Genomic DNA, 17,510 nt, shown 5'->3' on the forward strand with positions numbered 1-17,510 from the left:
TCGCATCCAAATATTGTACTTGTATTCCACTGCATTTATTTGAAAACTAGTTAGGCCTACTTTGCAGATTTTGATTATTTATTATTACAAAACACTTAAGCCATATCAATTTTGGCCATTTAAAATATCTGATCTACACAATGCGTCGCGATGTGCTACGCATTTTGAGCTTGTAGATCTGCTATTTTCAAAAAAGATATTGTACTTTTACTCCACTACATTTATTTGAACACTTTTGTTAATAGTTGTAGATTTTGATTATTAGGCCTATTATAAAACACTTCAACCATATCAATTAAGATGTTGAAAACTTGAAATGGGACATTCTGCATAGCATAATGAGTACTATTACTTTTGGTACTTTTTAAAGAGTAGTTCAACCCCAAAATGACTTTTTTTCTATTGATTAGTCATGCCATGGAGACTTGAGTTCAATAATATTTTTTGTATTTGTCGCATTCAAGACAAAACATTGATTCTAGTAAATGTACCACCATTGATTCTGGATGGGGACCCAAATGCATTTGGGTGAGAATCAGATGCCGAACACCGGTACATTTTCTGTGACGAATACAAAAAATATTATTGAACTCAAGTCTCCATGGCATGACTAATCAATAGACAAAATGGGGGTGAACTACTCCTTTAAATAGCCTACATTTTGATGCCAATACAATACCTTTGTACTTTTACTCAAGTTCATTATTGTGAATTCCGTTTTTTTATTTTTTTTTATTTATTGTAACAGAGTATTTCCATATTGCAATTTTGAGTACTTTTTCCACCACTGCCTTCAAAGTAGTAAACCGAGTGTTGTGTTGAATGCACCCCAACCTTCTACACGTGTTACGTTTCCATAGCTACGTCACATCGGCTCCACCATGTTGTAGGAAATCCGCCTGTTCTGCCTGCGCTCCCTGTCAGATTAGAGTTTAATCCGAGGGGATACATACGGTCAACGCGCTCTGTTCACAGCGGCGGAGTAGGCGTCGGTGCATGCAAAGTGCAAACCCAAGTGTCATCGCGGCATTGGACGCGTTTCTTATTTTTTTCATGTTAACTGAGCAGCAGGTTGGAAAATGAGACGCCAGAATTCGGGCTGCGGTTGTTTCCCAGTTTGACTGCTAACATTTTTAGCCTGCTAGCCTCTTCGCTAGCTGGCTAACTAGCTGAAAAGGAGTAAGAAATCGGATTAGCTGCAGCTATACCGTTAGCTGCTCGCCAATAATATCCAGGTATTTGATGCACGTACCTGGCAACCAACCTCACAGCGAATTGGTGGATCTTTTTATTTTTCATGTGTTTTTTTTCTCCTCTTTTTTCCCCCCACCCCTTTTTTGTACGTGTTTTTTAATTTCACCTCATTGATTTGAGGCCCTTAACGATTTTGTTCTTAATTGTCACCGACGTAAATGTTGCAACAAGGTTGACAACCTGATAGTTGATCCAGCCAACGGCAGGCTGCTCGTTGGTTGGCCAACCTTTAGCTGTTATTTAAAAAAGACAAAGTGACAGCGACTCGAAACGGAATAGACGGCCGAATTGATGCGCTAGCTGGCACCCAGCAAGTTCACTGAACAATATTCTGATATAAATCTAGACTTCAGACGGAGCCAACATGTCAGGGAAGGACAAAGACAAACAAGAAAAACAGTCGACCACGGAGCGGTTGATAAAAGGTGAGTGTGGTGAACATTTTGTGCACATGCATCCAGTTTGTCTCTGACACTGCCCACCAGGATGGGACGATACGAACATTTCATGTCACGATTATTGTGTCCAAGACTGCGATTTACTATATATGGCGATAATCTAAATATCCCTAGAATACATCTCTGTGATTATCCTGAATGTTTTATATCACTATAATAACAATTATTGTCCCGTCCCTACTGCCCACTAGCTAGATTTGCATATTAATTGAAAAACCACCTGTGGCTTTTGCGATAACATGAACTTGTTAGGTTGAGACATTAAGCTGTTAAGTGGTGTTTGATGTAATAGGATTTCGTTTTATCGTTTTATGGAAATGTGGCAGTTGGTCATTTAAATTATGAACAGTGAGCGATTAAATCTGCTGTTGAGCTGTTATTACTCCAGCAGAGATAAACCCTCAGGGCTTCCCCTAATGGTTTGTGTTTCAGTCAAGCTTGTTAGGGATGCTTATGTGGTGATGACAAAACTGCTGTCATTAGGAGAAAATGCTGTGTTTTGTGAACAAAGGTGAATGTCTGAATCAAGGGGGAATTCACAACCATGTCAAAAAAGTGTATAATGCTGTAGTTTCCTCTCTCACCACTCACAGCACCATGGATGAGATTGGAGAAGTGTGTCAAGCACAGTAAATGATTGTTCTGTTTTGACCCACCCATCTGCTCTTCTGTGGACCTGTAGTTAAAATCTTAATAGATAGATGTATTCCTTATAACTGACTGGAATTCCTATCAGATCAACTCAGATCTTGACTTTATTATCATTGCGTTGGGTTGGCATCTTGTACCTTAGCGACAGACCATAACTGGATCGCTGCTGCATGGCAGGCAGTGATTCTCCACAGTGTTGTTGTTATTGTTACTGTCGAGAAGACAGACACTCACCGACAGACGGGATCTCCTGTGAGTATGTCCAGGATAAGATGGGGCAGTGCAGCCAGGGGTGTCACACCAAATTCTGGGCCCTGGGTACAAGGATTCACTGTGGCCCCCCTATGAATGTTCTTCATAGGGGGGAGGGGTTTAACCCATTTAGACTGGGAATGCATTATTTTGTGCTTTAACTATTGAAAAATAGCAGATATACAAGCTCCCGGTGTTGTGCTGCGAGCTTGGAGATCTGCTATTTTTGAAAAATCGTGAACATTTTGTGCAAGTCTTTGAATATTTCAAATATTTCAGTTTTTTGAAAAACCTATTTCCAGTGGTGCTCAAACCTTTTCATGTGAAGGACCCCCAAAATGATATGTATTTGGCCACAGACCCCCATCTCAAAATATTTAGTTCCAGGGAGCCCCCAGAAGCAAAATTTGAGTTAGAAATGTTCACTTAATAATACATATATTCAAAGATTTGCACACATTTTCACGACTTTTCAAAAATAGCAGATCTACAAACTCGCAGCGCAGCACTCGGTGCCACGCTGTGAGCTTGTGTATCTGCTATTTTTCAATAGCTAAAGTATAAAATAATGAAGGTCCCATCACCTTGGACCTTAGTAACTCAGTCCCACTTTCTCCCCCTTGTGACGCCCCTGAGTGCAGCCACGCCAAGGAATGCCAAGGCTGACCCGGCTCCATTGGGAAGACCCTCACTGTCCATGTCAACACAGTGTGTCATCTTCCTCCCCTGTAGAAGGGCAGTAGCACTTAATAGCATCAAGCAAGGACTAAACGAGTGAGATATGTGCCCTATGGTAGGGGATTGGAATGCTGAAGTGTGAGCCAGGAGGGAGAGGGTGAGTTAATTGTGGAAAGAATCTCCCAAGTGATGTGCCCAAGGCCCAGCAGAGAGAGACAGAGACTATTGCTGTGGCAATTTAAACATTGAATAGAATTAAGTGAGAGAAAGGGAGATTAGCCCATTTAGACTTGTTGCAACCTATACATATTGCAACATAATTTATTTTACATTTGAAGGTTTTCAGAAAATCTTAGGTTTGGTTTTAGAAGGTGTTTCTAAAATCGTCTACAGGAAAGTGTAGACACACAGTTGTTGTTGAGAGACTGGAGGTAAAGAGGCCATAGAGAAGCAGGAACGATTATGATACCGAGCTGATGCCACCTAGCTGGACCCGAGTCTTAAGATAAATGTTATTTCCAGTTTGCAAGGCAATGGGGAAGCTCACTATAATGTGATGACCTGTGCAGCTCAGCAACGTTGCCAGTTTGATTTGATGTCCTCTCCCAGCTCTGCAGATCTGTTACCAAAAGAATAAAATAAAAATCAAGGCCATGGCAAAGCTATACGCATACTCATTGGGATGGCTATAGTTCATTTCACAATGACTTGGATCAGGAAGGACGTGATGTTTCTGGAACCCAGAAGGTAATTGTGTGGTACTGCCACACAAAACAAACTAACAGAGACAACTCATGTGCCTGGGGCCTGGATGTTCATTTCTGGTGAGTGTAATAGGCTGCATTCAAAGAGACTTAGAGCAATCTCAATTAGAATTCATGATTCATCGACTATCGCGATTATCCCCACACACACACACTCACACACCACCACCACTCATCTACACCCTGCATCTTTGTAATTCAATCTTATTATCCTATTGTGTCGACTTTGATACAAAAGAGAACGCATCCTAGACACCGGCTCATATCATGATCCAGAACACTACTGAGGTGGACTGTCTTTGTTGCTTTGGGTGTTTGTTGTCATGCCAGACAGACAGACAATGTGGGTGTCAGTGCAGTCCCTCAGCTTTGGCCCCTGATGCTTGTCTGTCATTAAGAAGCAGCCATCAAACATTAATGCTTATTTGTTAGACAAGGTGGACCCATCTTTATGGCCGCTGTGGTAGTAGAAATGTTTCATTTGATTACTTTTGATTTGTTTTTTGTGTGTTGGTCTTTCTGTCAGACCACATGTTTTTATCCTCTGTGATATTATGTGCTGTTGTTGTGTCATGTGCTGATGTGCTCTTTCATTTTATCACCAAACTCATCCATTAATTCAAGGTGCAGCTACTTAAATTGACCAAGGCTTGTGGCAACAGTTTTTGTGATGTGCTTGACCAGACATTTTCTGCCTTTGCTCATGCAAGCGAAAGCTGCCATAGCTGCTCTGACCAGATCCCTTAACCAGAGTGACTGGAAATGATCTAATGATTGTGCAAAGTGCTAAATAATTTAGCTGTCAATAGCTGAGCTCATATAATTTTGATCAGGTGATCACTGATTACTGATTATGTAATAAATTGTGACAGGCCTACTCTGACCCTAACTTAACCTGACAACTCTCTGGTCAGTTGTCTCTGGCAGGCATAGTTGGTCAGACATATACCAACCACTATCACAGGTTGACAAATGCCAACTATAGTTTCTGTTTCTGAGAAAATGATTCTCTAACCATGATTACACTGTGCAATGTGTGCATTGTGGTTAAAGGTGAGTTTCCTGCCATTCTGACTCATATGCTGTCCTAAATGTTCACTTCTCTCTATCTCTGTTTCATCTGTTCTTGGGAAGAAGGTGGGCCTATTGTATCATGCACTGCTACTGGTTGCTTGCCTTTCAGTGTGTCAAGGCTTTTTAAGTAAATGGCCCCTGAACCTGGAAGCCACGGCTAATAGAGGCTTTGCCTAATCTGTTCTTAAGGCTCGTACCTCAGCTTACAGCACTACTTCTCTCTAGCCTCGCCTCGTAGGCCCCAGGAGCGCCTTACTGTTTTATTTATACCACCACCAGTCGGTGCATGACAGCTTGTCCTGATCACACAGAGGAAGTCGGAACTGTTGCTTTGGGTTCCCATTGCGAGTCAGACCTCAATCTGTGCTGCCCTACAAAATGAAGGAGCACTAAGCAGTATGATCATTGATCTCCTGTTGCACTGAAAGTGTTGTTGCACACAATAGTCCATGGGCCATACGAGATGTCGGTATCCGAAAGGTGGCAAAGGTTACCATGCATTTTTGAAAAGCTCTATATCTGTTGATTATATTTTGGTATGATAACCCTTTCTGAGACACAGCTAAATTGGTGTTATCACTATCAGCCGCTAGAGTTGGTGTCCCATTAACTTTACTATACAGGGGAAAAAAGCTAAAAATTAATCTGCTTCAAGTAGCATATGAGGGGTCTGACTAGGGGTTTTTCATGATTCTGAATAGGGGTCGACTGATATGGGATTTTCATGTTCGATTTCGATATCGATAAGTCGTGAGTCGATTATCGCCCGTTTCGATAATCGGTCGATCCCTAATTCGGAATCCATTGCAAGCATCTGTTTTGCACGAAAAACATTACTTGGGCTAAGAACGGCCCCACAAGACTATGGTTTAGTGATGAAAAGTGACGAGCAACCCATAGATACCATATAGTTTCATCGTTTGACAGCACAATCATCTGTGTATTTTGGATTCATGTCAATTTGTGTTTTCAGTTATTTAACCACACCGTCAATACTTAACCCATTCAGGCCGGGAACACATTTTTGTGTATTACAGTACATGTACAGCATGAAGCAACATATTTGTTTTTATAACTTTTGAATAATATTTGACTTTTTACAGAAAACTTAGGTCATGCCTAACTTGACTTAGTCTGCTCTTTTTCCCCTCTACACCAAACTTCTTAGACGAAAATAGCCGATCTACAAGCTTGTAGATCTGCTATTTTTGGCTAAAGTTCTCAGAATATGGACGCTAGGGTTCAAGTGGTTAATATAAAAAAGGAGGGAAAAAGTCACAAAGATTTGGGGACCCCCTGTAGTAACTCTGAGGACCCCCTGTTGAAGACCCCCGGACTAGGGTGAAAGTAAGGGTGAGATTCCCAACAATATTGTGATATTGTTACTACTGCAACTGCTGTTATCATCATAGTTGTGGTGTGGACTCCACCTAAATTAGAATGATTCTGAAATCCACTGCATTGCATCAAGCTTTTCAAGCATCTATTCGTGGGAGGGAAGCAGGGTGTGGATGGTGATCCTTGTCACTGCTGGGGCAGCACCTGTCAGTGGGGAATATTTAACAAGTGGAGTAGGACGAGTAGGACGGAGGTGCTACTTCTCTTGGTGGGAGTTCCTCACTGGCAGTTGAGCCAATAGAAAGCAACGGCAGTGGCAAGCACTGGGATGATTTAATTATTTTAAATAATAGAGCAGTGAAGTCATGTGGTGACTCGCTCATCCCCCAGTTCATGGAAGTAATATCTCTATGTAGAATAACATAAGGTCATCTTAAAATCGTCTCATATAAGCATTGTGGTCCAGAAACAAACAAACGGTCTGCGTGATATTGTCGGGGAGGTATGGTTTATGATAGTCAGTCACTCATATTTGATAAAGCCTGTTTCTAGCAAAAATGTAACTAATTCGGCGACAGTAACATTAGCGTTTTCTCACCATCAGTTGATTCTTCATATCCATTATGATTCAAACCTCTTAGATCATTTGTTTATGTTTGGAACACAGTTCTTATAAGATGCGATATGAAACAAGTCTATACCAGGTAGGATGGGTAAATGACTTCAAACTTCACTGCTCTATACACAATAGTTATCATTTGGCATGGTATATTGCTAACATTCATGTCGTTTGGTGTGGAACGAAACTCACAACTCATATGGTAGAACATAAACTCCACCAGAAAAGCCCAGATCCCCTCTTGCTGTGAGGCTACAGTGCAACCCCAGTACCCCACCCACCCCAGGCACAAGTGGCATCTGAGGGCACAAGGTCACTGAGAGTATCTTATCTTATACAAGTACCTTGCTACACAATCAAGGGTTTTCTTTGGTTCGATTAAAGCTCTAACTTTCTACCCTGAATTTGAACCCGGTTTCCTGCACAAGTTCTGACATTTTTACCATTGAGCTAATATATCCTGCCTGCTTGCTCAGGGGATAAATGAATCTTGACCATCAAGTCAAAATTTGTGTCAGATCCTGTGTCTAGGTGTCAGGTGAGACATGACGACAGTGGCTCGAATAAAAACACTTAAGGCTTTAGTTCTGTCATCACGTGTTGTGTTCACAACTTGCGCCCTTCAGTGTTTTCAGCTGGCAGCCTCTATGTGGCTGCAAAATGATTGTTGAGAGGGGGTTCAATTGAGGTGAGCAGAGCTTACTTTTTTGTCAAGTATCTCTCATGGCATTATTATATCACCGTCTACCTCCGTCTCTCCAGTGAACTTAATTTTGGTGTCCCTTCAGAACCCTTTCGCTTTGCTCTTCACTCTGCACTCAAAAAATATCACCTAGTGCAGGGGTCTTCAACGTTTTCAGGCCAAGGACCTTAGTTGAGAGGAGAAGGGTCCAGGCCTTAGTTCAGAGAGAGACAAAGCAGGGACCCCCACAACCTTATCATAGATTCCATATAGTTTCATCGTTTGACAGCACAATCATCAGTTTATTTTGGATTCATGTCAATTTGTGTTTTCAGATATTTAACCATTTGAAGCGTCAATACTTAATAAACTTGACCTTTCATTCTGTACTTAGTCGGCTCTTTTTCCCCTCTACACCAAAGCTCTAAAGTTCTCAGAATATGGACGCTAGGGTTCAAATTGTTAATATAAAGGTTAAAGGCTTGGAGGACCCCCTGTAGTAACTCTGAGGACCCCCTAGGGGTCCCGGACCCCCTGTTTAAGACCCTTGATCTAGTCGGTGTATTAGCACTGGTAGAAAATTCTAAATTCAATCCTATTTGTATGTGCATGTGCTCTCTGTGCAGAGCTGATGAGCAGGAAGAAATGCTGCTCCGCACTCATGAGGCAGTTGTCCCGCTCCCCGCTCAAAGAGATTCCATTCGCAACCGCTCAGTGCCTCCGTCACTCACCTTGATTTGACCACCGTGTGGGTGTAGTTTGCACCATGGACAACGAACAATGTTGCAAAACACACGCCATGCAAGTGTCAATTTTATAATAATAAATCCTGTGGGCTAATTCACCCCATTCAAGTGTGGGGCACTGGGGCAGCAAAAAGCAATGCTTGAATTTCAAATTGTACCCTTTGATTGACTGGTGGGTGAATAGTGATATATTATAAACATAACTGACTCAAGGAATTAACAACCAGACTTTCCGGGTTACAGAGACAATTGAATGACAGCTATCAGTTCAGAATCAAGTGTGGGATCTTAGATTGGGGACATCTTTGTGTCGTGTCTGACCATGAGATGCTTATCATGTGGTAGGTGTGGCACCAGGCAGGCTAGGAGTAAAGGATGGACCTCGCCTCAAAGTCCGCTCCGACCTCACTCCAGTCAAAATGTGGCCGCTCCGCTACACACGCTGCTCTATCTCTGTGTACAGACCCCCCCCCCCCAACATACTGTACATTGATGGATTTGTACACCGTCACTTAATATGCAAGCACCATGCATAAACTGTATACAAAACCCACAACCCCCAATAGAATTATAATGAAGGAAAAGGAATGGTTGAAATGAAAGAATTATGATTTGCTGTAATTGAGATGTTTGTGTGAATTTCCTTTTCTCCCATAGCTGTGCCATACCCTCCCCAGCAAAAGCTGACCTTAAAGGAGCTGTTTGAGGATGGCAAGCCCAATCCAGAGGTCCTCCGTAACCACCTGGTCAAGGAGGGCAGGGTAGAGGAAGAGGTGGCCCTCAAGATAATCAACGACGGGGCCAACATCCTCCGCCAGGAAAAGTGCATGCTGGAGGTGGACGCTCCCATCACAGGTAAGGTTTAGCTTGAGGATGGCTTGGCAAAGGACTAGGGCTGGACTATATAATGCTATCGTATCGTCTGGATATACGAACATGCATGACATCAATATCGCAAAAGGCAACTACTGTATATGGCCGATATAAATTCCCCCTGCTCGTCCACTGCTAAAGCCAGCAACATACCGTTTTAACCAGTGCCTAGGAAAATAAAACACCCATACATTTCTCTGCACGTCGTGTTGTTGAAAGGCAGTTCAACTCTGGCTTGATGGGACGAGCATACAGTACATGTGTATGTGTACGTCTCAGATTTGTTTGATAGAGTGCTCTCTTGTTATCCAGTATTATTTTTAGTGTGGTTGCTATAGGCAACACATTATTGTTCTTTCCCAACTTGATAGAGTAACACTTTACAGCAGGGGTCTTCAACGTTTTCAGGCCGGGGACCCCCAAACTGACGGGGAGATGGAGTAGGGACCCCCTACCACCTCGTAGGGTGGGGGGGTCGGGCTACGACATATTTTTTATTTTAAACATGTACAAGTTACTGCGAGCAGGGTGGGCCGTACCACTACCATTTCTAAACATACTACTTATTAACTGAGAACCAATGTCAATAATATCAACAATCTGTCAATTGCATAGTAATCATGTATTCAAGCTATTCAAAATGGATAGAATCATGATTTATTTTTTAACAAATGTGAAAAATGGCACAAAAAGAAAACATTTTTTGAAATATATTTTTTTCTTTAAGCAATAATTTCACGGACCCCCTGCAGTACCTCCGCGGACCCCCTAGGGGTCGCGGACCCCCTGTCGAAGACCCCTGCTTTACAGAGTAAACCCCAGGTCGCAAGTTACTATGCAAAGCTCCCCCGGCTGTCAGTCAGTCTGTCCGTCACGTCACACTTTTGCCCTACTCTTAACTCCGGAACCCCTATCCATGCAGAGTTACTATGAAAAGTTCCACCGGCTGGCTGGCTGTCCAGCTCTCTGTCTGTCCGTTACGTCGCACTCCTCCACCGTTGGCCCTATCGATGCCAAACTTTGCACACACACTCCTTGGATGGCAAACTCCACTCCTTGGATATAGCTCAACTATATGATTCTCAGCCACCACCAGCACAGACACACTCACTCAGTACTCTCGCTCGCACGCACACATGCACGTATGTCAGTCTGTCTGTAGTAGTTCTTCTCTCTCAGAGAACACAAGGGGGAAAAAAGGACAAGCCTGAGACAGAGTGTAGAGGGTAAACCCTGTGCCAGCAACGGCACGTTTCCATGGCACCACTGTTTGCATCTTCTGACAGCTGGTTTATAACCACTCGAGTGGCAGAATGGACTGGGGCATCTCCAACCACCACAGGGTTCCCCCCCCCCCAACACCCTCAGCTCAAATGTACTCTTAAGTGGAGCGCACACCACAGCAGCAGACACACCAGCTGCGAACACCACCCCAAGCACCTGACGCTCCAGAGTGCCTGCCTTCCTTTTACAGACAGGATTTCAAATCAAATCCCTACATTCAAGCAACCAACATTCCAATGGTGAGACACACTTGACACACTTCAAACTGTATCTACATTTACAATATCTGACAACACCTCTCATAAACACACACACCAGGACAGACTAACCTGGACGCTTTGCGCTGTCAACATTTCATGTTTTCAAAATGCATATTTACCGTACAGTTTGTGTTTGTATGGTTATTTCGCAATACCTATTGCGCAATCCTCTGTAGACCAATGTGTCATTATCATCACCAAGTTCTGAGGTTACAAGAGGGAAGGGGGGGGGGTCAGCTGCACAGGGGGAGAGAGAGAGAGAGAGAGAGAGAGAGAGGGGGGGGGGGGGGGGGGGGTACGGTACAATACGGTAAGATACAGTCGGGTACAGTACGGTACAGTCGGGTACATTACAGTACGGTACAGTCGGGTACAGTAGAGTACAGCAAAGTACAGTACAATACGGTACAGTCGGGTACAGTAGAGTACAGCAAAGTACAGTACAATACGGTACAGTCGGGTACAGTAGAGTACAGTAAAGTACAGCACAGTACGGTACAGTCGGGTACAGTCGGGTACAGTAGAGTACAGCAAAGTACAGCACAGTACGGTACAGCAAAGTACAGCACAGTACGGTACAGTCGGGTACAGTAGAGTACAGCAAAGTACAGTACAATACGGTACAGTCGGGTACAGTAGAGTACAGCAAAGTACAGTGCAATACGGTACAGTCGGGTACAGTAGAGTACAGCAAAGTACAGTACAATACGGTACAGTCGGGTACAGTAGAGTACAGTAAAGTACAGCACAGTACGGTACAGTAGAGTACAGCAAAGTACAGCACAGTACGGTACAGACGGGTACAGTAGAGTACAGCAAAGTACAGCACAATACGGTACAGTCGGGTACAGTAGAGTACAGCAAAGTACAGTACAGTACGGTACAGTCGGGTACAGTAGAGTACAGCAAAGTACAGTACAGTACGGTACAGTCGGGTACAGTAGAGTACAGTAAAGTACAGTACAGTACGGTACAGTCGGGTACAGTAGAGTACAGCAAAGTACAGTACAATACGGTACAGTCGGGTACAGTAGAGTACAGCAAAGTACAGTACAGTACGGTACAGTCGGGTACAGTAGAGTACAGCAAAGTACAGTACAGTATGGTACAGTCGGGTACAGTAGAGGACAGCAAAGTACAGTACGGTACAGTCGGGTACAGTAGAGTACAGTAAAGTACAATACGGTACAGTCGGGTACAGTAGAGTACAGTAATGTACAGTACAGTACAGTAAGTGGATGGATGGATGTGGATGGATGGATGGATGGATGGATGGATGTGGATATGTGGATGGATGGATGTGGATGGATGGATGGATGGATGTGGATGGATGGATGTGGATGGATGCATGGATGGATGCATGGATGTGGATGGATGCATGGATGTGGATGGATGGATGGATGGATGCATGGATGGATGGATGGATGCATGGATGGATGGATGTGGATGGATGGATGGATGGATGGATGTGGATGGATGGATGGATGGATGGATGTGGATGGACGGATGGATGGATGTGGATGGATGGATGTGGATGGATGGATGGATGGATGGATGGATGGATGTGGATGGACGGATGGATGGAGATGGATGGATGTGGATGGATGGATGGATGTGGATGGATGGATGTGGATGGATGGATGGATGTGGATGGACGGACGGACGGATGGATGGATGTGGATGGATGGATGGATGTGGATGGATGGATGGATGGATGGATGTGGATGGATGGATGGATGTGGATGGATGCATGTATGTGGATGGATGGATGGATGGATGCATGGATGGATGGATGTGGATGGACGGACGGACGGACGGACGGACGGACGGACGGACGGACGGACGGACGGACGGATGGATGGATGTGGATGGATGGATGGATGTGGATGGATGGATGGATGGATGGATGTGGATGGATAGATGGATGTGGATGGATGCATGTATGTGGATGGATGGATGCATGGATGGATGGATGGATGTGGATGTGGATGGATGGATGGCTGGATGGATGGATGGATGTGGATGGATGGATGGATGTGGGTGGATCACTGCTGCAACGTAGCTGTGAGCACCTGCAAAGCAGGCGCGATCTCTAGATGTGAGCGGCCCGAAGGGCCGCGAACCTCTAGTACAGTACATTTCTGCATACACGGTTGATAACTATAATCTATAGACTAGGTGTCTTCAAAACTTTTCAGGCCAAGGACTGAGAATGAGAGGAAACAGGGACCCTGCCCTATACTATACTGTATGTGTTGCAGATTCAACTTTTTCATAGAAAGCGTCATACTTGTTTGACAGCTCTATCATCAGGGTTGTGTGAATTCAAGTTTTTTGTTTGTTGTTTGCTTGTTTCCACGTGATATTTTCTATTAATATGTTGGATTCATGTTAATGTGTATTTTCTGATATTTAACCACTTAAACCCTCAGTACTTATTAAACCTGACCTTTTGGCTTTGGCTCTGTACTTGGTCTGCTTTTTTCCAAACCAAATCTCTGAAAATAGCAGATATACAAGCTCACAACACATTGCAGTGCAACACGCTTTGAGCTTGTAGATCTGCTATTTTTGACGAATGTTCCCCTCAAGGGTTCAAGTGGTTAACGTAATGTAATGGCACCCCTGTAGTAACTCTGAGGGCCCCCTAAGGGTCCCGGACCCCCTGTTGAACACCCATCATGCTTTGGACAACTTAACAGGCAGGAGAAACTTGTGCCATACGGCGGTATGCTTCTAGACTACATTTTATGCTTCCTTAGTTCAATGAAAGGGAGAAATGCATCCAGGTACTTGTCCAAGTGGAGTGTCAACTTGGCACTTGGGAAATACGAACAGGGAAGTGATCCCAGGGCACCAGATTGTCTGCTGCCAACACTCCACAACTGGTGTGCGGGGCTTGGTTTCTATTAAATGAATGGGAGCTATTTTAATGGAACATTCACTGCACATCTGCTGTGGTCTGTAGAGATATTAAGGCTTTTTAATTAAACAAAACAAAGTCCAGCCGCAGAAGAGCCTATGAAAAGGGAAAATATCAGTTCACCTAAATGTCTGATTGACAGCTGAGTTCCTTGGGACCCAGATGATTGCAAGTTGTCTAATTCTACCAGGCAGTTAACTGCTATATTAGTCCCTTTATTGAAGGGTTAGAATGGAAGCCAACAGTCCTCTGGGTCTCTAGGATCAGATAAGAGAACTACTGCAATCCATATCTTAATCACAAAATGCAGGTGACGGCAATACATTTCTTCTCTAGCATTGCTTGCTTCCCCTGAATGTCACTGTAAGGTTATCCTTGCAGTTATCCGTGCTCTATCAACTTAACTACACGTGGCTGTTTACATCATTCATGATTCTTAGGTTCTGCACTTAGAAGGTTTGACTGCTGCCTGGTATTAATTTCACTTCCTGGCCTCAATGGCCAATAACTTAACTGGTCTTCACTGTGCATTGCTGAATCAAGACATAAACAGACACTGCGCACCTTCAATTTCATGACCAAAGTTGGATGGTGTTTATCAAACTTTCAGTAGTATTTGGCAGGTGGTTGGTTTTTCCCAATGCATCGCATGATTTATGGCCCTGTATAGCTAGTATCATTGTTGTTATTTGACTCTAAAAGCTGCTATTTCTCTTTCCACAGTTTGTGGTGATGTCCATGGACAGTTCTTTGACCTTATGAAGCTCTTTGAAGTTGGTGGGTCGCCCAGTAACACACGGTATCTCTTCCTCGGTGACTATGTAGATCGAGGCTACTTCAGTATCGAGGTGAGAATGACCGTTCTCTTCTCTAGGTTTCATCCAGTGTGCCAAGATCTGTACTAATAAGGTTTCTTGCAGGAGAATTCCAACAGTCCATTTTTATTTATTTTACCTGGCTCGGGTAACATTGTGACAGGCAAAGAAAATACGCGAACCTAGGCCCAAATGTTTCTATCTTTTTATTTTGTGTGTGTGTGTGTGTGTGTGTGTGTGTGTGTGTGTGTGTGTGTGTGTGTGTGTGTGTGTGTGTGTGTGTGTGTGTGTGTGTGTGTGTGTGTGTGTGTGTGTGTGTGTGTGTGTGTGTGTGTGTGTGTGTGTGTATTTATTTTTCCCCCCTTTTCTTTTCATCCTTTTTCTTTCTCACAATTTATTCGTTATACCAATGAATTCCTCCCACTGCTTGTCACTGTTGTCGTACCCTTCTGGCTCACCTGCCAGTGAGGAGGATGTACTTAGTATACCTTCCCCTGCTGGCTTCCGTCCCCCGAACATGGTCAGTTGTGTTTGTTCAGATGCTCGACAAGCCACATGAACCGTGGTGGATTCAAACCTGACTCTGTGGGGTGCTAGAAGGTACTTTACCTCTGTGGCATCCTAGCATGGTTTTTAGATATGAGTCACATTCACACATCCTGAAAATAATAATATGTATTTTCAATTGGAAGCTACAAGAATTAGGCTTGTCAAAATTGCCCAAAAATTACACTTGAATATTCTTTATAAAATAAACAACGCATTCAAGTACAGTGTTCTACAGAGTCTGGGTTTGTCTGTCTTCAATGAGGACAGTAGATGAGGCTCTGGCTTGAAAGCAACTATACTTGAAGCAACTATATTTGCGTTAGGGCTGTCACGATTGTGACATTTTACATGACAATTCATTTTACATTCATTCAAATATTTGCGATTAACAATTTAATTGTGTATTTGTCGTTGACAATTACATTTCTGTTTGGCTTTTTAGTTGGGTCAAAAGGGGCAGTTCCGTGACCGTGGAGAGCGAAGGTCCGTTTCTCAATGGATTTGTCATCTAGGTGGGTTATTAAACAAATTTGGCCGGGGTGTATTTTTTAAAATGGTTGGGAAAATGTTTGACAGCTAGGGTAATTTTCAGTTTCATTCACCTACACTATAAAGGAAAAAATGCCTACCCAAAATCTGCTTTAAGTGGGATGTGAGGGGTCAAACTAGGGGTTTTTAATTATTCTGAATCCATTGCAAGCATTTGTTTTGCATGAAAAACATTCCTTGGGCTAAAAACGGACCCTAAAAGACTGTGAAAATTGATGACTAGTGTTGTTGGCCGTTTTCTAGCCCAAGGAATGTTTTTCATGCAAAACAAATGCTTGCAATGGATTCAGAATAATTAAAAACCCCTAGTTTGACCCCTCACATCCCACTTAAAGCAGTTTTTTGGGAGTCATTCAATTACTATACACTCCACTATAAAGGAAAAAATTACTACCAAAAAATCTGCTTTAAGTGGGATGTGAGGGGTCAAACTAGGGGTTTTTAATTATTCTGAATCCATTGCAAGCATTTGTTTTGCATGAAAAACATTCCTTGGGCTAAAAAACGGCCAACAACACTATGGTTTAGTGATGAGTCATCAATTTTCACAGTCTTTTAGGGTCCGTTTTTAGCCCAAGGAATGTTTTTCATGCAAAACAAATGCTTGCAATTGATTCAGAATAATTAAAAAACCCTAGTTTGACCCCTAACATCCCACTTAAAGCAGATTTTTGGGTAGGCATTTTTTCCTTTATAGTGTAGGTAAATGAGACTGAAAATTACCCTAGCTGTCAAACATTTTCCCAACCATTTTGAAAAATACACCCCAGCCAAATTTGTTTAATAACCCTCCTAGATGACAAATCCATTGAGAAACGGACCTTCGCTCTCCACGGTCACGGAACTGCCCCTTTTGACCCAACTATTTAGGCTTTGAAGTTGCACATGGCAATCATGACACACAACTTAAATATACAAAGAAATTACTGACATATTTGACAATGTTATACTTAAAAAAGAACATTGATAGTGGAAATAGACGATCTACAAGCTCACAAGCGACGTGTTGTGAGCTTGTAGATAGCTCGTAGCTATTTCCACTACTTTTTTAAAGTGTTTGTAACTATATAATAATTTCTCAAAATGGAAACGATTATGATGATTATGCAAAATTATTGCGATTACCTCAAATAATTGCGATTAGACGATTATGTAATAATTGTAACAGCCCTAATTCGCGTGATTAGGTTTCTGGGACAAAATTGGTCATTCACCTATTTTTGTATTCGAGCATGACCAGTGTTGTATTGGTGATTCAATGTTTAGGTAGATGCTCAATTTACCCATCACGAATGAATGTGTGTCTTGTTGTGTTTGTCTGCTTCTCCTCCTTCGGTGTTGGAGGCGGAGTGTGTTGTCAAGTTGCCGACTTAAAACATTTTTTCACTGTTTCTTGATAAAAAACCAAGCCAATGCGCGACCCCACTGTCACCTGCCTGCGACCCCACTTTGGGTCGGGACCCATAGTTTGTGAACCGCTGCTCTAGAGACAGATGTTTTGCAATCACAGGCATCAGTCCTGTCTGGATGGTGATTCTCTTTGTTGTCTAGTCTGATGATTGCTTTAGCTCGGAGCACAGCAGAGCTCCCATATGGTCATAATTTAATTTGTATATACCGGTACTATGTTTATGGATATGTTATCCTGCCATCCTGTGTAGGTTGTGAGCATGCCGCTCAGACATTTTACGTGTCAGTCTGGCTATAAAATATTGTTTTGGGGTCACAAAAAATAAGGAAA

General features: G+C 42.9%; 1 protein-coding gene across 2 annotated transcripts in view; it reads left to right on the top strand.

Moving 5' to 3' along the window:
* The first annotated feature begins 966 nt into the window (after window positions 1-966).
* The window catches only part of ppp3cca (protein phosphatase 3, catalytic subunit, gamma isozyme, a), a 41,921-nt gene continuing 25,377 nt past the window's right edge, over window positions 967-17,510 (top strand). For both annotated transcript variants that reach the window (XM_080738861.1, XM_080738862.1), the window contains exons 1-3: window positions 967-1,679; window positions 9,174-9,371; window positions 14,580-14,704. In XM_080738861.1, coding sequence (XP_080594987.1) covers window positions 1,619-1,679; window positions 9,174-9,371; window positions 14,580-14,704 — 384 coding nt within the window. In that variant the 5' untranslated portion in view covers window positions 967-1,618. The remainder of the gene's footprint in view (window positions 1,680-9,173; window positions 9,372-14,579; window positions 14,705-17,510) is intronic.

Source organism: Nannobrachium achirus (genome assembly GCF_963921795.1).
Source record: "Nannobrachium achirus genome assembly, chromosome: 12".
Classification (NCBI taxonomy): domain Eukaryota; kingdom Metazoa; phylum Chordata; class Actinopteri; order Myctophiformes; family Myctophidae; genus Nannobrachium; species Nannobrachium achirus.